Source organism: Ursus americanus, chromosome 25 (assembly GCF_024610735.1).
Source record: "Ursus americanus isolate L20-20 chromosome 25, mUrsAme1.1.p, whole genome shotgun sequence".
In the NCBI taxonomy this organism is placed as follows: Eukaryota; Metazoa; Chordata; class Mammalia; order Carnivora; family Ursidae; genus Ursus; species Ursus americanus.
The window spans coordinates 39,933,629-39,954,310 of record NC_142151.1 but is presented as its reverse complement, the minus strand read 5'-3'; the positions used below and the strand labels follow the sequence as shown (position 1 = coordinate 39,954,310).

Below are 20,682 nucleotides of genomic sequence, written 5' to 3'. Positions count from 1 at the left end.
CAATGCGGCCATGAGGCCTACTTCAGATGGCAGTCTCGGTGGGGTCAACCTGACTATCCCTCAAGCGGAACGAGTGACTCCTCAATGCTCTCTCAAGCCCCCTACCCCTGCTATCTTGAAACCTAGAAGTCAGTCAAGCTGTTTGAGGAATTCCAGACTGTTGCCTGCGAATTCGCTCTCACAGCGCTTGTCTGGCATATAACGAGCGGTTATTAAATGTCGGGGTAATTAATGATCCCGTGTGCAAAGAACCCCGTGGGAGGCCGAGTGGCCGGGACCAAAAATGGTCAGTCAGGGAGCGGGCGCGGGCGGGCGGCCACCGTAGGCGGGATTCGGACGCTTGGGCCCGCGGCGTCTTCGGGCGAGCGGGCACCGAGATCCGGGGCTCGGCGGGCCGGGGCGCGGGGGGCGTGGGGGCCGCGGCCCGCCCCCGCCCCCTCCCCCACCCCCACGCCGCCGCCGCCGCCGCCGAGCCCCGGAAGCGGGCGGGGATTTCCTGTGCCCGCCTCGCCCGCGCCCGCCCGGCCGCCGTCTCCGCCCGTCGCTGGCTCCGCGGCCGCCGGCTCCGACGAAGCGGAGGGCGGAGGGGAGGGGCAGGCGGCGCCCAGGAGGGAGGCACGGGCCGCAGGCCAAGCCGACCGGGGTGAGTGGGGCCGGGCCTCAGGGAGTCGCGGCTGGAGGGAGGGACGCCAGGCTTCCCGGGGCGGCGAGTGGGGGCCCAGTCACCCACGGGGCGGGGAGGAGGATCGACGCGGCCTCCGGGTCGCTGCCTTCACCGGGGGGTCGGCCCCACTGACATTCTGTGCCCGCCCCTCGCCCTGGCTTCCCGGTCCCCGGCGTCGCTTGTCAGGCCGCGCGGGTTCCCTCCGCTGTCACTCGCGCACAGGTTACCCCGTGGCTCCTTTCTCTTGACTTGCTCTTGCCCCCGTTCACGGGAAACCTGTTTTCTGACCTCACTTCCCCTGCCCCAGCTCTGCCTCTCTCGGGTTCTCTGAAATCTGACCCTCTCCAGGGGCACTGTGACAAGAAGAAGGGGAGAAGCAGCCTTACTCCGGAGCAGACGCCCGTCCCGCCCATGCCCCACCCGGGGCAGAGGGCAGGGTTCTCTGACAGAGCGCGACTCGTCCCTGTGCCCTTGGGCTGCTCCTTTCGCTACACCCTCCTTTCCCTGTCCAACAGCGCCCGCTGCAAAAACTTCCTTCAGCAGGTGCCCAGACCCTCGGATATGTGAGGGAAAGTGGGAAATGGAAGCCCTAGAACCCAGACTCCAGTAGGCCTGGGAAGATCCTGGAGCCAGGAGAAAGCTGGTTAGGGCTGACACCCTTAACTGCCCAGGTGCTGGCTCTGAGAGAGTGCACATCTTAGGAAATGCAGTATGAGGATAAGGACCCACCCCCTTGTTGCTGAGATTTTTGCCAGCACTTCCACAGGTTTTCTGTTAGTGGTCTGGAGAGGCTCACAGCTAGCCCAGGAGGCTCTGCAGAAAAAGGCTTCCCATCAAGCGACTGTGCTGCTGGGAGATGGAGAGATCAGTTTGAGACAGGTGTCCAGGTATTAGCTGTAGGTAAACCCTGAGGGAAGATGTTCAAAGGGAGCTTGAGAAACAAAGAAGACCTCCAGTGAAGAGAGGGCATTAGTGCCTTGTATGTTAAAAATCAGGCAAATACAGGGCTGGAATTCAGAAGAGAGAGCTAAAATGGAAGTTTCCCTTTATTGCTTTATTGGGAATTTTCCTTTCTCATGAGAAGTCTCTGAAAAGGAAACCTCCTAAGCTGGGAATCAGTCCAGGATGCTCCCATGAGGCCCTGAGACTTTTTTCGACTTCTGAGATGAAAGGGTAATTTGTTCCCTTCCTGTGCATTGGGCTTAGGGTTGCCACCTACCTCTTTTGTCAAAGACAAATAGGCAAGAAAATAAACAACTTGACATCTGTCATTACCTGTCCTGGGTTTGTGGGTTCTTGCAAATGTTGTTGAAGGATAGGAGTGAGCCAGGATAGTTAACCAAGGTTCTGACCTGTTTTTGGAAGCCTTTCACTGGCTCTGAATGCTTGAGTACTGAATAATAATCACACACACACACACACACACACACACACACACACACACACACACACAAATGTTGCCAAGCAGAAAGGACTCTGTGGAGTCTCATAGACTGTTTCTCTGCCAGAAGTCAGGGAAGCCCTTGTCACAACACATGAGACCTGTTCTGACTCCTAAGATGTCCAGAGAAAAGAAAAGCCCACAACCTGGTCCTGTGCACTACAGGATTATCGTTAAGAGTGTTTTTATCTAGGGGTGCCTGGATGGCTCAGTTGGTTAAGCATCTGCCTTGGGCTCAAATCATGATCCCAGGGTTCTGGGATGGAGCCCCTGCTCAGCTTCTCCCTCTCCCTCTGCCTGCTTGTGCGCTGGCACGCTCTCTCTCTCTCTCTCTCTCTCTCTCTCTCTGTCTCTCTCTTTCTCTCTCCCTCTCTCTCACTCTAAAATAAATAAATAAAATCTGTAAAAAATTTTTTAAAAAGAATATCTTTAACTTAAATCTCTTCTCTTGCAATCAAGAGAATAGATCTATACAGAGCTACAAACCATTTCTCTTTTTTTGTAGCATCATTCATCAGCTTTTTTCCCTAGACAGGAGAAAACTATGTCTGTTGTTTTTAACTTTTCTCCAATGGCCATATTTCCCATCCCTTTCTCCCCTTTTGTTTCTTCTGATGAAATATATTCTCTTTTCTTCAAACCCTTCTTTACAACTGAATATATTTTTCTAATGAGAACTGACAGGTTCTTTTCCTATATCTCAGGTTCTTTCTTATGTCTCAACTCACAGGATTATTAATTCACACACTGAGGTCATGTTAGCATCAACTATTTCCCCCGTATCTACTCTGGTTCAAACCCTTTCTCTTCTTTTTTACTTTTCTCAATTAGACATCAACTCCTCACTGACCAACAATTTCTCGTGTCTGTTAGGGTTGCTTTGGAGTTGTATACCTGGTTTCTGAGTTATTGGTCTTTCTACCACATTTATTATGAGTTCTCATTTTCTGCATCAAAGTAACAGGTTATGTCTCTTTTTTGAGGCTTAAGTGAGGTGTCATTTGGTTCAGTCTTATTAGGGAGGGGTGTGTTCCTTACACACACGCATACACCTTTGGCTGAGTCTTCTACCTATAGTAATCATTTCTTTCTGAAATAATAGATGGGATTTGTGGCAGAAAATCTTATATGTGATCATACCCATTTTTGTTGAGTGTAAATCAGTGCATATCCCATCCTACATGTGTCCAGATTGCTTACTTTATTGTATTTTCAGTGGTTGAAATTAAATGAAAGCTTTTGAATTTCCAGGATTGCTTTTTTTTTTTTAATGAAGTTCTTCCAGCCATCAGGGATATTCTGTTTCTGCTATGAAGTCCCCAAAATAACTGTTAGTGACTTTGCTGTTTAGCACCTGCTCATTTCTGAGTTCCTCCAAGAAGCTTGGCCCAGGCTCAGTTGATTGGAACATACCAAGCTTTTAAAGTTCATCTGCCATCAAGCTCCTCTTATCCAGTTTCATCTTTTTATCCCTGTTCTCCATAACTCCCTTAGGAATATCACCCCTTTCCATTTTTAATGGGCACAGCTGATAATGAATTTGTTCCAGGTCACAATTTGGGTTTGCAGCAAAAATGCTTTCAGAACAGACAGCAGTCTTGGGGACAGGATGGGAGTCAATGAATGTCCAGCTGGATGGAACAGAGCCTCAGGTGGAAAGGGGAAGCCAAGAAGAGGGACCGTGGAGAACAGCACCAGGGCCACTGGAACACCTGTGCTGTGACCTTGAAGAGGAGCCACAATCCCTTCAGGAGAAGGGTGAGAGCCTGGAGGGTGTATGTGTGTTTGAGTACCATAACCAGTACCAGGACTAGTCCATTCTTTCTGGATTCCTGGGCCCTGGTCACAGGAATATAAGGAGTTCCTGGATTCTGTAAACCATAAAACTGGGCTTCTCCCATTTCTTGCATGATCACTCCCTCCACATGCTACAAGTACATGGTTAGTAGTATTGAATGTGGGAGACAAAGAAAGGGACAACAACTCCAATTACTGTTGAGAACACACCCAGTAAGATGTACTTTACTAGAAGAAAATTATATTCAAATGATATAAATTCAAACCACAGCTAGTCTAGTAGAGATGGCTGACATAAAAGCTCTACTAAAAACCACCTAAAACCCTTGCAGAACATTTTGAGAGAAGGTCTCTTCCACTATGTGTATGCATTTGAGTTTTACCAATGGGCATAGATCTGGGAAAATGTGACCCTTAAGCTCCTCTAACCTGGAGCCCAGGCTCTTATCGGGAAAGGGTGAATGGTCCATTTCTAGTGGTTGCTCTCTCTTCTCTCCAGCTCAGTCAGCTCCCTGGGTTCCTGCCATTCCCCAGGAGGGGAGCACTGGAGATTGGGAGATGGCAGCTGCACTTCTTGCGGCAGGATCACAGGTAGGCTGTCTGCTTCCCTTGGCCTCTCCCAGCGTCTCATCATTGCTGCCTTTCTGTAGCCTCAGCATCGTCCTAGTGATTTGTTATCTCACATGTTCACTAATGGTATCTTCATCTTACAACTGAACAGATTCTTTCCCTTTCCCAGGGACTTATAATACTCTTGAAAAAACGAGTGGAGGCATGACAAGAAGGGGGAATTCCTAGAGGTTAAGTTGGTTTTAATGGATGGCTGTGCCATCCCTAGAGAGATTTTAAGAACAGTTTATTAATGTCCTTAAAAAAAAATCTGGAAAGATTAAGAAAAGAGGACCTGAAGAAGTTTGGAAGAACATAAAAGAGGCAGGACTGGGTGGATAGTGGAGCATTTATAGAAAAGAAAAGATAGAAAGATGTAAAGAGGGGCAGAGTCAGAGAGAGAAAATAGGTTTATATTCAGAGGGCAATGGAAGACCCATAGAAAGATAATAATAGTAGTAGTAGCTACACTCCCAGAGTGTTTACCATGCTTGCGGTTCTCTGAATGCTTTATATATATTAACCCATTTAATCCTGAGAGAAACCCAATTATGCCCATTTTACAGATGAGAAAATAGGGTTGGAAGAGATTAAGGCGCTTGTGTCAGGACAAACTGCTAATAAGTGGCAGAGCTAGGAGTCATTTGGCTCAAGAATCTGGGATCCTAACCACTATACTATGTGGTCTCAAAAGATAAGGATATAGCATGATGGGCGGAGGGCAAGAAAGAATGTTTTATCTATATGATTTTGTGTTGATAGAAAAGGAAAGGTCAAGTGGTGGAAGGAGAGGCTAGTACCCCATTTCTACAATGAAAAGAATACGGCAAGTGAGAAAGACTGGGCAGACACCTGTAGCTAAACAGAGGGAGCAATGGGTTCATGGTGCCTCCAACTTCCCATGCTCCCTGTGGGAAACTCCTCAAGAGACATTATCCTCACTCACTCACTGACCATACTTTTGCCCCTCTGCTCATTTATCTTTCACCAAAACTATATGCCTTACCCAGGGGCCTCTGGGAAATTCTTTCTCTAGATGCTCTCATGCCCTCTCCTCTACTAAGATCACATTTTCCTTAAGGAACAATTACTAACAGATGATGCTACATTTTGTTTCAGGGCCTGGTGACCATCAAGGATGTGTCATTGTGCTTCTCTCAGGAGGAGTGGCGGAGCCTGGACCCTTCTCAGACAGACTTTTATGGAGAATATGTCATGCAGGAAAACTGTGGGATCGTGGTCTCTCTAAGTAAGCATGATCTTCCCTAGCCACTTTTAAAAGATTATACTCCGGGAGGATGGAACCATCCAGAGCTATTGGATAGTGTCTCTCTAGGGTTCTTTCCTTGGCTGGAAATCTGTCAAAGCTTTCACCAAAGAAAGCATTAGGGCTAATCCAAAGAGAATGGAAATGAGGTATCGTTTCTTTAAAACAACAGCAAAATAATGCTGAATTGTGGAGACGAGAACTTTAGGCTCTTCTTGGTTGGGAATGGGGAGGTTCTTACAAAGTAGAAAGAAGGACATTTAAGTGATAGAACTGAGTCCTTGGAAAATCAGCAAGCCATCTAGGGTAAGATGGGAGTGGGGGTAGGACAGCTGTGGTAGGGCTAATTAAGTGAAGTTAAGGACAGTTGGGCTGGAAGTATTTGAAATTTGAGTGGAAGGGAACAGACACACTAGAGAAGAGAATATGATTTTCTAAAAGAAAGAAGAGGGACTTAACAGAAATGGGTATGGGAGAGAGGCCTGTATCTGGCCTTCTTTTATCTCTAGTTCCAAGGAGTAATCTAGAAACAGCTTTTTTTCAGAAATAGAGAATTACAGTTGAACTCACTGACATCTCTGTTTTCCTTTCCCATGGGCAGGATTTCCAATTCCCAAACTGGACATGCTTTCTCAACTAGAAGGAGGGGAAGAACAATGGGTCCCTGACCCCCAGGACTTGGAGGAGAGGGACATCCTGAGGGTCACATATACAGGTAAGCACCTAAAATAGACTTTCAGCCACTGCTTTCAACCCTCTTGGAGTGTCATCATTACATGTCCATCTAACCCCTTCTCTGCTCAGTGAGTTACAGAGTCAAAAAGTTTATAGATCTTTTTCTTCAAAGGCAAGACAGTGTAGCAGAAAGGTTTAGAAGGCAGGCTCTAGAACCAAACCTTGTGGATTTGAAACCAGGACCACACCTGGGGACCTTGGAAAAGTAATTAACCCGTTTGGGTTCCTCATCGGTAAATTATTGTGAGACTTAAATATGTTAACAGAGTAGAACAGTACCAGGCACATAATAAGCACTCAATAAATGTTTGTTGTTGATGTTATTGTTCAACCTCCCACCCATTGTGGAGATGCTTTCCAGAGTGTCTCTAGTATTGCTGACAGGTGCTCACTTAGCCAGTAAGGATTGCAGCACATTTCTTAACTCTCCCCGTCTATGCTTAGGCAGGAAGATGGAAGTAATTGTAATAAATAAATAAATAAATAAATAAATAACAACAATAGCATAGACCATTTACTAAGTGCTCACTATGTGCAGATATTATACTATCTATCTTATAATTATTCCCATTTTACAGAAGAGGAAATAGAGGCTTACAAAAGTTAAGTGGGAAAGCTGAAATTCAAAATTGGGTAATTTGCCACCTAAGCCGAGGTTTTTAACTTCTACACCTCTTGCGCTATCTTGTACAACATTAAAGTCTGTTCTCCCAGCCTCTGTGGGGTGAGGTTTAGGCCCTAACAGGAATAAGACAACCTCACCTGTGACTTGGGTCCCGGAGTACTCTCTTGTGACTCCCCTCTTGGGGTTGGTATTTTCCCTTCTCCACAGGAGATGGAAGTGAGCACGAGGGTGATACCCCTGAACTAGAAGCAGAACCTCCCCGAATGTTATCTAGTGTGTCTGAAGATACTGTTCTCTGGAACCCAGAACAGGATGAGAGCTGGGATTCCATGCCCAGGGGCTCCAGAGGAATGCTCCTGGGCCCACCTTTTCTTCAGGAAGATAGCTTCTCAAATCTTCTATGTAGCACAGAGATGGATTCCCTGTTAAGACCACACACATGCCCCCAATGTGGGAAACAGTTTGTGTGGGGCTCCCATCTTGCCAGGCACCAGCAAACACACACTGGGGAGCGGCCCTACAGCTGCCTCAAGTGTGAAAAGAGCTTCGGGCGAAGACATCACCTGATCCGGCACCAGAAAACCCACCTACATGACAAGCCCAGCAGGTGCTCAGAGTGTGGCAAGAATTTCCGATGCAACTCCCATCTGGCCAGCCACCAGAGAGTGCATGCGGAAGGCAAATCCTGCAAGGGCCAAGAGGTTGGAGAGAGCCCAGGGGCTAGGAAACGGCAGCGTGCCCCACCAGTGCCAAAGTGCCATGTGTGCACTGAGTGTGGGAAGAGCTTTGGCCGACGGCACCACCTGGTGAGACACTGGCTGACCCATACTGGGGAGAAACCCTTCCAGTGCCCTCGCTGTGAAAAGAGCTTTGGCCGTAAACATCACCTGGACAGGCACCTGCTGACCCACCAGGGACAAAGTCCCCGGAGCAGCTGGGACAGAGGGACATCTGTCTTTTGAAATCTGTTTCTGCTGCAGTTGTAGTCACGTCTATCAGCAGCTGGTGCTACCAGGAGCCTCTACCAGAACTGCCCCTCTCCTGCACCCCAGTGGCCAGAATCATGAGCCCTGGCTCCATCCCTAGAAAGATGAGGTTCTAACATTGGCCAGACATTTCTCACCAGTTCCGTGAGATACCACATAAAATGGAGTTCTTTGGGCAAAACTTTTAGGAAACAGTGCTTACTGCATGGACTGATATTCAGCCCTAGCCCATCTCAAGGGTACCACTTGAGAATCAGCAGTTTATGGCTGAGGTCCATTCTAAGTGGTTGGAGCCTATGCCATACCAGTTAAATATTTGAGGAACACCTTTTTATACAACTATTATATCCTCTCTGTATATAGAGAGAAAGACCATATTAGCATATTGAAGACTCTGAGAACTTATGCATACAGAGAATTGTTAAGCCTCTTTTAATGCAGTGTTTCCTAAATGTATTTGACCTCAGTATCCTTTCTATCTCACATCCCACAGAACTGGTGACTCCATGAAACACACTGGCGAACCCTGGGTTAGAGAGTAATGTGGAAACAGGAAAGAGATAGTGATCAGGCACCCAGAGTCCCCTTTTTTTATCCAAATGAAAGCTGAGGGGCAGACCTCATTCCTGTGTGGGTCCATCACCCTTACCCTGATCATCCAAATATACATCCACACCTCTTAACCCCCACCTACAGAAAAATGGAAACAAAAACCTTTTCACCCTCTTATTTTGACTCCCTTCCTTCACCTCATACATATATCCAGCTGAGAGATCACGCTACAATGCTAAGAGATGGACTTATACCCCCCAAGGAACCCAAGCCCACACAAGAAGAAAAAACTTTATCCCCTTGAACAGACCCCTCTCCTCTTGACTGTGTCTTTTTGTGTCTATGTGTATCTGTGTGCAGGGTCTTTGAAGAGAGCATGCAAAGTGCAAACTGTACAAGCTAGATTTTCTAGGGGCTGTTTTCTGGGGATGAGGGTAGTAGGGATTGTATGGGATTTTTTGTTTTGTTTCAAGATAGGAAGTAAACTGAGCGATTAAGGGAGCCCTCATGGAAGGGGTTAAGTGATGGGTTAAGTTGTGAGAGTTCAGGTATAAAGCCTTCCCTGGTATTACCGAGATCAAGACAACTGTGGATATATATATATATATATATATCTAGGTCTGAATCTCTGGGCCACAGATTCTTTTTGCCTGGAAGGAGAGAGAAAGACACATCCTCAGTAAGGTGAGCTGTTTCTTGTTGATTTCAAGTAAGGTGCATACAGAAGCTTTGTGCTGAGTGGGTTTCTTTGTCTTGTTTTAGTGCTGGGAAATTAGGGCAGGAATCACAGTGCTTGCAGGTTGTTGTCATCACTCTTATTTGACCTTGATTGCCTCATCAAGGAGACAGTTTTTGTTGAGGATCTCATTCTCCCAGAAACAGAACTTTAGGGAAAATGGCTATGGTTTAGCTTTTCAGCTGATGGGGGGCGGGGGGGGGGGAGCTGTAGTGCATTGGTTTTTCTTCCCAATTCTGGGAAGCTATCCACACTAAGGCTCTTAACTCCACGACTTGCATAATTATTCTAGCATCTGTTGGTTGATGAGTTGCTCATTGTTTTGCTTTATTGATAATGTGTTAATACCAATCTTATAATTTAAAAATAATCTTGTATGTAAGAGCAGTTTGGGGTTAGGAAGAGAAAGGAGCAAAGCAGATGAAAGTGGGATAATTTCTCTTTAATGCTTAGATTCTGGTTTTTCCTTAACACACTTATTTCTCAACCACAATTGATGTAATTAACCAGAGAGGCAAGAGGAAGTAAGCTGCAACAATCTAGTTTAGTGATTGTCCCCCATTTGCTTAGGAAAAACTGGGTGAATCACAGCTCCTCAGAATTCTGGACCCAAATGGAGCTGAAAATAGGGTCATTTTGTTGTCTGGGTTTCTTAGAGTGGATATGACTTGAGCAACGCAGCCCCCACCTCCATTCCGCCACTCAGAACAGCCTTCCTTCTTTGCCTGGAATGCACTTCTCTTGCTTATGTTCTTACAAATAGAGCAAAATGGCCAGCCCTTTGTAAGGTCCTCAGAGACAGAAGCATTTTAGAATTAGTATTAGGAGATACCCCAGGGTATAAGAGAGTATTGGATTCCAGTGGTAAGACCGGACTATGCCATTTCTTTTACCCTCTCACTATGCCTCATTCATTAATACAGATCAGCTCTATGTAAGCAATGGTTCAGAACCTGTTTTAAGACCACAGACCCTTATGAGACTCTGATAAAAACCAGAAACTCACTTTTGAGAAAAACAGACATTAGCAATTTACTCTGTTTTATATACACATTTAGCAGGTTCAGAGCCCATCCATGGAGTCATTAAACTGGGGTCATAGGGAGTTGCCCTGACCCAATACGGTCATTTATATATTTGTGTCAAAAATTACAAGGCAAGGATCACTAAATATTTTAAGGACTAAGATATCAGAGGCAACAGGGTATAAAGACAGAGTCTAGTCTTTAATGACTAGAAGAGTATTACTGACATTATTCTATGTGTTTTGTTTTGTTTTTTAAAAAGATGACATGCTGACAAATGGAGCTCCTCACAAACCTTGTTTTAAAGACTGATGGGAGGTGACTCTGTACTATCAGATTACACATCTTAATAACCAAATGTTAACCTCCAGCAGTTGATCTGTTAGTAATTGTAAGGATAGCAAGTGAAGCCCCCAAAGTGTGGGTGCAGTCATAGCACACAAATGAAAGGCATGATGGAGTCTAAGAGCTTTCTGCAGAAAGGACATCCCTTTAGGTCATTTCTGGTATACCACTGTCTTCTCTACCTCGGTCCAACACCACTTCTCTTGGACGAAAAATAAAATAAGCAGCAGCCATCAGATGGGTGAATAGATTTGAATGATTTTTCCCACAGGGAATCAGCTTCAAACTCCCATCTTTCTCCTAACTGGCTTTGCCATGTGTCCACCCTATCCCCTTTAAATAAAAAAAACCTGTCTCTGTGTTCTCTCTGGGCAAATGTAAAATGGGGAAATCCATCTTTAGGAACCTGTCACCTTTTCCTACTGCGGTGCCTCTACCTGTTCAGGGCCCAAATATCCTCCCCTTTGCACCCCATCAAAGTATGTCTGCAAAGAATCTCTTACACTGGAGAATATAACTCAAAGTGTTAGCTTTTCCCGGAGTTATTTACATTTTAAGCCTTAACACTGATGTAGAAGTGGAAGGCAAAAGTCTTCCCTTGTCAAAGTGATGCTATGCCTTCAGGGAGCTGAAGGGGTGATAATTTGTGACAAAATCCTTTCCTTTCCTGCACTCCTGCACTCAAACCACTGTTTCCTTAGTTCCATCAAGGGCAAGGTGAGTCCTGACTCAGAACCAGAGATGCCAGAAGACATGTTCTTTCCATCTCTGTTCAGATGAGTGCACTGGGTGGAGATGAGTGGGGCTGGGCAGTAACAGAAAGGTGAAATCTATTCCCTTAGACCCCTTAGAAATCCTGACCCGGCAAAATTTCCTTCTATTCCCTGGAGTGCTATATTAGGTCTTGGGTCTCAAAATGTGGTCTCTGAATCAGCGGCATCAACATCATGTGGGAACTTGTTTTAGAAATGCGAATTCTCAGGCTCCACCCCAGACAAATTGAATCAGAACTCTGGGAGTGGAGCCCAGCAATCAGTCTTCACTGCCTCCCAGAATATCTGATGTATGCTAAAGTTTGAGAATCATTGGCCAGGAGATTCAAATTTCACTTCAGTCGGTGGTACCTCACCTTCAAATGAGGAGAGAGGGGAATCTTTACACCCTGTTGTCAGATTTATTTTCTGCAATCCCTCAAGGCTAGTTTCTCCTCAGTTCTGGTTTAATTGAGTCCTCACCCTTAAATCAGTGAAAGGACTGGGTTAGTCAACAATTTTAGAACCTGTGGTGGGGCCACTACCAAACTGTTGTGACTGACTGGGGCTAGAGGTTCTACAATGGACACTGAGGATTCATGGGTCCGGAAATCTGAAAGGACAAAAAGGAGCAGACACCTCAAAGAAGGGAAATCCAATGTAAAACTGAAAAACCAGCATCCAAAGAAATGCTCCTCCTTTGCTGGTTACCTGGTCCTTCTCCTGGCCTAATAAGTTGGCCTGGAGGCATGCAAGGTGAACATTTAGCTCAGGATAGAGAGTAAGGCCAGCCCTCCCAAGCCCTTAAGGAAGTTTTCCAACCTCACAATTGCATTGGAGATCAATGAGGTACCATGCAAGGGATTCCAAACCACGATTTGGCCTACCCTGGCGGCAAGGACAGCGGAACCATCGGAGAGCCCCCAGGACACAAGAAAGAACCAGGCTCATTTCGTAATATGTGACACAGGCGAGATTTGAACCCAGACTCTACCAGGTAGAGTTGTAATCAATTAAGCCATGGCACCTATGTCAAAAATACATTTCCTGCTTTGAAGACGCTGTCCAATTTAGGCTATAGGAAGGGACCTGTCTTGTAGGCCCTGGTCCCATTACCTCCTCTAGCTCCTCTCCTAACCAAACCCACAAGGACAGACTGAACTGACCATTGCAAACCCACCACCCCTGTGGGGCTCTCCCAAGATCAAAAGGTTGGATTCTGGGGAGGTGATCAGCCCCTCTCCCCAAGATGGAGACACTTGGCTATAGTTTTCTTCAACTCCAGGCCTCAGGGTCTCTCTCTCTTGCCTTTCCAGTCACTGCCTCCATTTTCCCAATAAATGGAGCTCCTTCTCTACTCTTCGCTCCCACTGCTCTTTTTCTGTTGGTTTGGTTTGGGGTTTTTTTGTTGTTTGTTTTGCCAGGGGAATGCCTCACCTTCCCAAGGGTATTTGTTCTTCTACTCCCTGTCCTTCTCTTTCCATCATAGTTAACTGTCTTCAAGCTTCTAGCCAATTCCTTTCCATCAAGAGCCCCCCCCCCCCCCGTCCCTCTGCCTGTTGTCCAATTTGTCAGCTTTAAGCCTATGAAGCAGGGTCAATTACTCATACTTCCCACTTTCTTCTCTCAAATCCTTGGCTTGGCTCTAGCAGCTCAGCTGCCATCTCACCACCCTGCATCACTTTCTCTCTCTCTCTCTCTCCCTCTCTCCTTCTCTCCCTCTCTCCCTCTCTCTCCCTTCCTCACATATCCTAACCTGCCAAGGGGTGTCTACACTGCCAAGTCCAGGCCCTGTACGCCATCTCCTGCAGGCTCTTTTTCCCTTGATGTAGCTTCCAAAGCGGATTTCTACTTTTTGCTATTTTGATTCACTCAGTCCCTTCCTGTCTCTTGTGGTTTCTGAGAATCAGTCTCAAGTCTACAAGCCATTTTTGGCCAGCTTACTATGTGCCAGGCACTGGCTGTTCCAGGCCTGGGAGATCAAGTGTGACCACAGTCCCTGTACTCAACATGTTCCTCAGCCGAGCCCTTCCCTGACACCACTTTCCTGCCATGCCTCACAATACTGTCACCATGGCACCCTCATACAGGAAGCTTTGGAGGTGTATGCCCACTTGCTGTCCAGCCCAACTGCTCTGTGCCTGCCAGATTTCTAGCTGTTGTCTGACTTGGTTCCCTCTGATGGACTGTGAATTTCCCATGGGTTACCCACTAGGGACCTTTGTCTGTAACCTTAGGGTCTCTAATATGTTCCTGTGGTCCCTGTCAGTTGAATAAAGGTTGTATTGGCTGTATCACTGATTTCCTTTCTCAGTCCTCACCTCTCCTCTTTCCTCCATTCTCAGCTCTTTGGTGATCAAAAGGCTGTAACAGAGTGGGGACACCAGACAGGTGTCTCTATGCATGAGTCCCTTCACTGCCCCTCTCAAAAAACCTTGAGATGCCACAAGTTAGGCCTCCCCATTTCCCTCTTGGTGTCCTGGCTTCCAGATGTCCCTCCCCAGTTAGCTGGTCTTAACCCAACCTGGAGATCAGGGAAGCGGAGTGCTGAGCAGGACTGGGCCCAAGGTTAGGCAGGTAAGGGCCTTGGGAGCAAATTTAAGGAGGCCCTCCATCTCGGGGTCATTCAAGTGCTGACCCTGCTCTTGGGAGTTCCTTAAAGTGGAAAGCCAAGTCTAGGGACTGAGGTGACGGTGATGACTGTGACTTGACCCCCTAGGCAAATTTACAATAATCATAGATGTGGGGGGAGCCACAGGAGGCACACACAGATGGGGTTGGGCAGGAGCTGGGTCCACCAGACATACTCACCTTTGTGGGTAAAGAGGATGGGCATATAGCAGAGGGTATCAGAAGAATAAGGTAAGAGAAAAAAAAATAGCATGGGCGAAAACACGGGAAGCTGGCGTGGAAACTGCCGGCCTCCATTCCACTGACACAGCCTCCCACCTGTGGAGCTTCATGGGGTGTGGGGAAGAGGGGAAGGAACCCCTCCTCAGGCCTTGAGTGCAACCCAAAGTCTTTGCTCTTCCTCCATGGGTGATGCCTTAATGGAGCTTCGAGCCTACTGTTCAGGGGATGATCCGCTCTACAGCTCCCTGAGCACCAGCCAGCCTATTCTGGCACCTATCTCGGTGCTTCGGATTTCCCTGTTTTCTCGTGTTCACTCTTACTTCCCTCAGTCACCTGGAGTAATACTCTTGCCAAGTCTGGTCTTTCTCCTAACCAAAAAGGGGGAGGAGTAACACAGCTGTGATTATTCACTGAGGCCCCTGTTCTCTCTCTTTTTATTTTTTTCTTTATCAGTTAATTAACATACAGTGTATTATTAGTTTCAGAGGTAGAGGTCAGTTATTCATCAGTTGCATACAACACCCAGTGCTCATTACATCACATACCCTCCCTAATGTCCATCACCCAGTTCCCCCATCCGCTCACCCCACTCTCCTCCAGTAATTCTGTTTGTTTCCTATGATTAAGAGTCTCTTATGGTTGGTTTCCCTCTCTGATTTTGTCTTATTCTTTCCTCTCTTCCCCTATGATCCTCTGTTTGTTTCTTAAATTCCATGTGAGTAGATCACATGATAATTGTCTTATCTGATTGACTTGTTTCTCTTAGCATAATACTCTCTAGTTCCATCCACATCGTTGCAAATGGCAAGATTTCATTTTTTTGATGGCTGAGTAGTATTCCAGTGTGTGTGTGTGTGTGTGTGTGTGTGTGTGTGTGTGTGTGTATACCACATCTTTTTTATCCATTCATCTGTTGATGGACATCTGGGCTCTTTCTACAGTTTGGCTATTGTGGACATTGCTGCTATAAGCATTGGGGTGCAGGTGCACCTTTGGATCACTGCATTTGTATCTTTGGGGTAAATACCCAGCAGTGCAATTGCTGGGTTGTAGGGTAGCTCTATTTTCAACTTTTTGAGGAACCTCCATACTGTTTTCCGGAGTGGCTACACCAGCTTGCATTCCCACCACCCCCGTTCTCTCTGCTATCTCCAGTGGAGTCTATTGAAATCCTGACTTCCTCTCCTTGCTCCCTTCTATCAGTGCCTTTCCCAGCCCCATCCAGTGCTTCAGGCTGACATCCCCTCAGTCTTCAGTTCCTCTCTTCCAAATCCTTTGGCTTTTTCTCTTTTTAAAGCTCTCTTTTTCTCTTTTCTGACATGGTGCCCCTATATTTATTCCCAGAATGTCTTCCTGTCCTTGCTAGGCATTTAGGTTGTGGCTGGAGTGATCTCCAGCCCAACCTCATAGCCATATCATCACAGAGCTCCCCAGAGGAGGGGGGACAGGAGAGAGCTACTGCTTTGAGATCACTGACAAATGGAGATATTTGCATGTTCAGAAAACACATCCTGCAATGTGTTTGAAACGCCCTCCCCCACAAGAAACCTCAAACTTTTAAACACTCACTGTAGAAATGAATTCTAACTCCTGACCTTTACCTACATAGAAAAGATGTCTCAGAGAGTTACTGAGTGGATGACGAGGCCCCCTTCGGCATGGATAACTGTAGACAAGAAGGCACTGGAATTCACAGTCAAAAGTCAATTTCTAAAGTGCACATTTTCCAAACATTAGCTTTTTCACTTAAGATCAAAGAGACTGAGAGGTGAAAATGAAATAAAGCACGCTTTAAGAAAAGCAAAAGTACAAACCACCTTATAAATGAAAAAGCTGTAACTGACAATTGCATGGAATTTTTTACCTTATTTTTGAACAAGTTACAATTTACATTGATTCTGAAAACAAATACAAAAAAGGAGATAGTAAAAGAGTCTTATTTCTATGTACCCTCTACAATTCCCATCACCTTCCCCTCCCAGTAGAGAACCAGTTAGGTTTTTTGTGTATATCTCTCCAGAATTTTATATAATTACAAAGAGGTATATTTTCCTTCATTTTACACAAAAGGTTGTATGGTATACTTAATGTCACCTAATATATCTTTGGGTGCTTGTCGTAATAATACGTAGAGAATTTTTTTTTTTTTTTTTTTTTTTTTTTTTTTTTTTTTTTTTTTTTTTTTTACAGCTGAGTGCAGTTTCACTGTATGGAAGCTTCAGTTTAACCAGTCCCCTAGTAACATTTAGATTATTTCCTTTTCTGTTTTGTTACTGCAGTGCTGCACTGAATACCTTGGACAGAAGTGTTTTCACAAATGCATTTACATCTAAAAGATAAAGTGGTTCTGCTGGGTCAAAGGATATTTGCATTTGTAATTATGAAAGACAGATTCCTTCCATTTACGCTCTCACTAGCACTGTGTGTGAGTGCCTGATCTCCCACAGCCTCACCAATAGAGTAACCTTTGAATTGATTAAAAAAATGTTATCTTATTGTTTTAATGTGCATCTCCCTTATGAGTAAAATTGTACCTTTTTCATATTTTTAAAGGCCATTTGTATTTCTGTTAACTGTTTATCAACAACCACAGAATATCTGATGCTAGAGGGCATCTAAACTTTATTACAACTCGAAAGTCCAACAATCTTCTGATCATCATCACACGAAGCACTTGAGGTAAAAGGAAGCAAAGAATTGAGGTCAGGGATGTTCCATTTGCTCTGGCTAAAGTTAAATACCCAAATATGACACTAGAATGTGAGCAGTGAAAAGTGGGGATTATGCTTTATCCATCTTCATTCAGCAAAGTGCCCAGAATTTTGCAGGCATTTAGTCATTAGTGAATACTTGGGATGAGATTAACTATTCTTGGGAATTCCTTTCACAGAAGTACCCATAGCATTATGATCTAGACGATGTGGATAGCTTGCCAATGAGCTAAAGTCATTTCTTGTATTTCACTGGAGCATAGCCACCCTAAAATTTACCAATGAAAAATAATCTGAAGTGAACAGTTAGCTATATACGGTCAGGGTCTGACACTTAATAAATCTGCCAAATTTACTGACTGAATTAATGGAAGTTTGCTTAAATGAAGAAATCATCACAATACAAATAGAACTGTGACGATTCTTAGGAAAGCTAGAAAAATTTTTGCCAGCGTCCTTCCCATCCCATCTTAGGAGAAAAGGCTTCTAGTTCTAGGAAATCTGATTCTTTAGGTAAAAACCTCCCAGGACTATAAAGGGGCAATACATCTGGCTATCATAAAGACCTCTGATTAACTTTGTTCTAATTGTGCTCAATAGACAATATTTCCCACTACCTTTTTTCAGATGGCTCCCTATTCTCTTACTCTGCTTCATTCTGCTACTCACAGACAATTCAAGTGCACAGTGAACCTAATTTCAGCAGGGGGAAGTTTCGAAGTTCAGATCATCTATAGATGAGATGCATGGCTAGCATTTTGCTAGTAGTTTTGCATAGGTTTAAAGCAGTGATTCTCATTCCTGCCTCCCATCATTCCTTCCTTTCTGTGTCTGTGTAAATACACGTACCCTGTTCCCCTTTGTAGAAGATATCAGACTCTTGGGAAAAGCTTGGTCAGGTACACTGAAAAAGCTCCCCAGGTTGTTCCAACACATTCCCACCTCCCACCATCAGTCTCACCTCTTTACAAGAATGAAAAGCACCTTCCCAGTCCTTCCCTTTTCCCTACTCCTTTGGCTTCAGCTGGAAACAGCAAGTCATTTCCCTGAACCAGCTACTCTGATGTTTTTACTTCCCTAGGAACCATTTCTGTGTCCTGTCATGACCTATAGCACGAGAACTATTCCCATGCTGTTCTTAATCTCTGCATTCAGAACTAAAAGAAATCACACATTTACTCTATATTTGATATATGGTGCTCAATACATGTTTTTTAAGAAAAGCAAAAGACCTACCTATTCATTAGTTAGCCTTCCCGTCTCCTTATATTTCTGATATGCATTCTATAAATCTTAATGATTTCCTCTCTAGGAGTTAGTATTTTCCCAGTTGAAAATTCCCTCACTGCATTTGGTCAAACAAAGCCTATGTCATGATATTTTAAGTCCTTCTTGTTTTACTAACACTTAAAATCACCTAAAACCATCCTAGCCCTATCCCAACCTTTTCTTGCAGAGAAGGAAACCAAGACTATAAACAGTTAAGTAACAACTCAGCCAAGGTCAGAGTGGCAGAACTTTGACTAGAATCCTGGTCTCATTAAGTAGTGCTCCAGTATAGTTTCCTGCTATAGCACATTATCACATCATCACAAGCCCTGTGCTAGATGCTTTCACACACTCTCATTTAACTGAAGCTTGACATCATAGGAATGTTTTCCAGTTAAAATATTATTATATATATTATATTATTATCAAGTCGTGCGAAAACCACAGACCCATTACAATCAACTTTGGGAGAAGGGCCTTTTTCCTAAAGGGAATTTCAGTTAAGAACACTTTGGATCAGTGGGACCACTTAACTTAAAGTTGTCTACTCTCCCACTTTTCTCTTTACATGCCCTTTTCCCCAAAACTCAATTTGGATTTGATTGGGTATCTAACGTTAATTCAACACTTCTGTCTAATCCTCCCAAGTTGCCGCACTGCTTCTGTTTTCTTTTTTCCTTCTGAAAGGCATTGTCCTGGGGCCTGAAGCAGGAACAGAATCTCAACATCTTTTTGACTCTTTATCCCATATGCCCCTGCTATAGGTCTCCCCTCAACCCACCCTTACCCTTCCAGGTGCGGCAAAGAGGAAACGGACACAATGTAGTGGAAAGGTCTTGTATATACTTTTGTCCACTTCAGCGTGTGAGAGCTGCTCTCATTTGAGCCTATGGGGAAAGGCATCTGTGCCTGGAGGAAGGGAAATTGCTCCCACACTACGGATGCCTGGCTGCATTCCGAAGACTTTCCGATTTAGTGGAAGTCTTTGTGCGAGCAGCCCTTGGGTCATGAATCTTCCCCTGACTGCTAGAATTTCGGTCAGTTTTAACCAAGGCTGTCTTCTGGATGGTGCGTTTTACTGGCTTCACCAGGTCCTGCTTCTTCTCTTCCCTGGGCTTCAGGCCTGGCCTCTTCTTCTCCTCTCGGGTCCTAGGCCTGATGTCTTCCTTCATGGTCCGTCCTCTCCCCTCGTCCATCACCTTGGCCCTCACTTCCTCCCTGGCTCTGGAACGCACCGAGTCCTTGGCTCTTGGCCTTATCTTCCTCACCCTTGTGTTTGCCTTTGTGCTGCGTCTCCATACTTCCCTGGCCTTCTTGGCCGCCCTGCGATGCGTGCAGCGCCTCCGTGGGCTCCGCAGCCCAGGAAGGGCCCTCTTCGAAGAGCGCACGCCCTCCTCCAACCTCGGGCGTCCTGGCTTTCTCTTCGGCTTCGGAATCTTCCAGATCCTGAAGTAGCCAGAGGCATCGCTGCCGCTGACCCGGAGAAGCGTGCCCTTAACATCAGACCTGGGTGCTTCGCCCGAGTGGCGGCAGCCCTTCCTGCGCACTTCGTAGCCAGCATTTCCAAGCTCCTTCTTGAGAGTGGCAAGAGTCAGCCCTTTGTGCACAGTGATGGCTCGGAGCAACAGCTGGGACACTTTGAGCACCGAGCGCGGGCCCCGCCTCGGTGGTGCCATAAGGGCTTTTTCCGTGGCCTGCTGGGTTTTAACTTCAGTGCCTTTGGATTCACCAGTGGGCCCAGCCACTTCAGCCATGGCCCCGCTCCCGCTTCTGCGGGGCCACTGCTTTGGGCCTCCCCCACCAAGGTGTGAGCTTAAGCTGAGGCTGGCTGGACCACGTCACAATGGTAGGCCCCGCCTAGACTTTCAGGTCCTAGTTGGGGAGCTGCCAGATCCCACCCAGGTAGGTGGTCCAATCAGACTCTACTTCCTCCTAGGTCTAAACCAATCCCGATGTCGGCTCCTGTGCACCCCTAAGAATCACCTTTATAATCTCCGGGGTTTGTTCCCTGTCCTTATAATGCTTCCACTTCTCATTGACCTTGATCTCAACCACTTTCTGAAGTTCACTATTTTTCTGTGGTCCTCAACACCATCTCCCCACATGTCCGTAAGGTGAAAGAAGCTGTTCCTGACTATCTACAATACAATGCCTTTAAAAAGTAAATGTGGTAGTCGATCAAACAAAACCCGACCTAGAAGCTCCCACCTTTAGGTCCCACCAGCTGGAGATCTATAGTTATGTCTCCCTGACTCTCTACACGGTGGATTCTGTGCAAGAATATGAAGGAAGAAGGAACCACTGTGGTCCTTCTA

At 45.8% G+C, this 20,682-nt stretch overlaps 2 protein-coding genes across 2 annotated transcripts; one reads left to right on the top strand and one right to left on the bottom strand.

The window, feature by feature from the left end:
* Positions 1–445: 445 nt before the first annotated feature.
* On the top strand, positions 446–13,831 carry ZNF641 (zinc finger protein 641). The gene is made up of 6 exons (XM_045801170.2): positions 446–643; positions 3,655–3,863; positions 4,402–4,493; positions 5,631–5,760; positions 6,380–6,493; positions 7,346–13,831. Exons 2-6 carry the CDS (start codon positions 3,680–3,682, stop codon positions 8,098–8,100), a joined length of 1,275 nt encoding a protein of 424 aa, XP_045657126.2. The 5' UTR covers positions 446–643; positions 3,655–3,679; the 3' UTR covers positions 8,101–13,831.
* A 5,471-nt stretch (positions 13,832–19,302) lies between these two features.
* On the bottom strand, positions 19,303–20,145 carry H1-7 (H1.7 linker histone). Its single transcript, XM_045800747.2, has one exon. It carries the CDS (start codon positions 20,119–20,121, stop codon positions 19,303–19,305), a length of 819 nt encoding a protein of 272 aa, XP_045656703.2. The 5' UTR covers positions 20,122–20,145.
* Between the last annotated feature and the right edge of the window lie 537 nt (positions 20,146–20,682).

Excerpts from the sequence above, each read along its gene's own strand:
- ZNF641 (XM_045801170.2), top strand. The coding sequence starts at position 3,680 with ATGCTTTCAGAACAGACAGCAGTCTTGGGGACAGGATGGGAGTCAATG. Across the intron at positions 4,494-5,630 it reads TTCTTGCGGCAGGATCACAG|GGCCTGGTGACCATCAAGGA; the intron begins GTAGGCTGTCTG and ends ATTTTGTTTCAG. Across the intron at positions 5,761-6,379 it reads TGGGATCGTGGTCTCTCTAA|GATTTCCAATTCCCAAACTG; the intron begins GTAAGCATGATC and ends TCCCATGGGCAG.
- H1-7 (XM_045800747.2), bottom strand. The coding sequence starts at position 20,121 with ATGGCTGAAGTGGCTGGGCCCACTGGTGAATCCAAAGGCACTGAAGTT.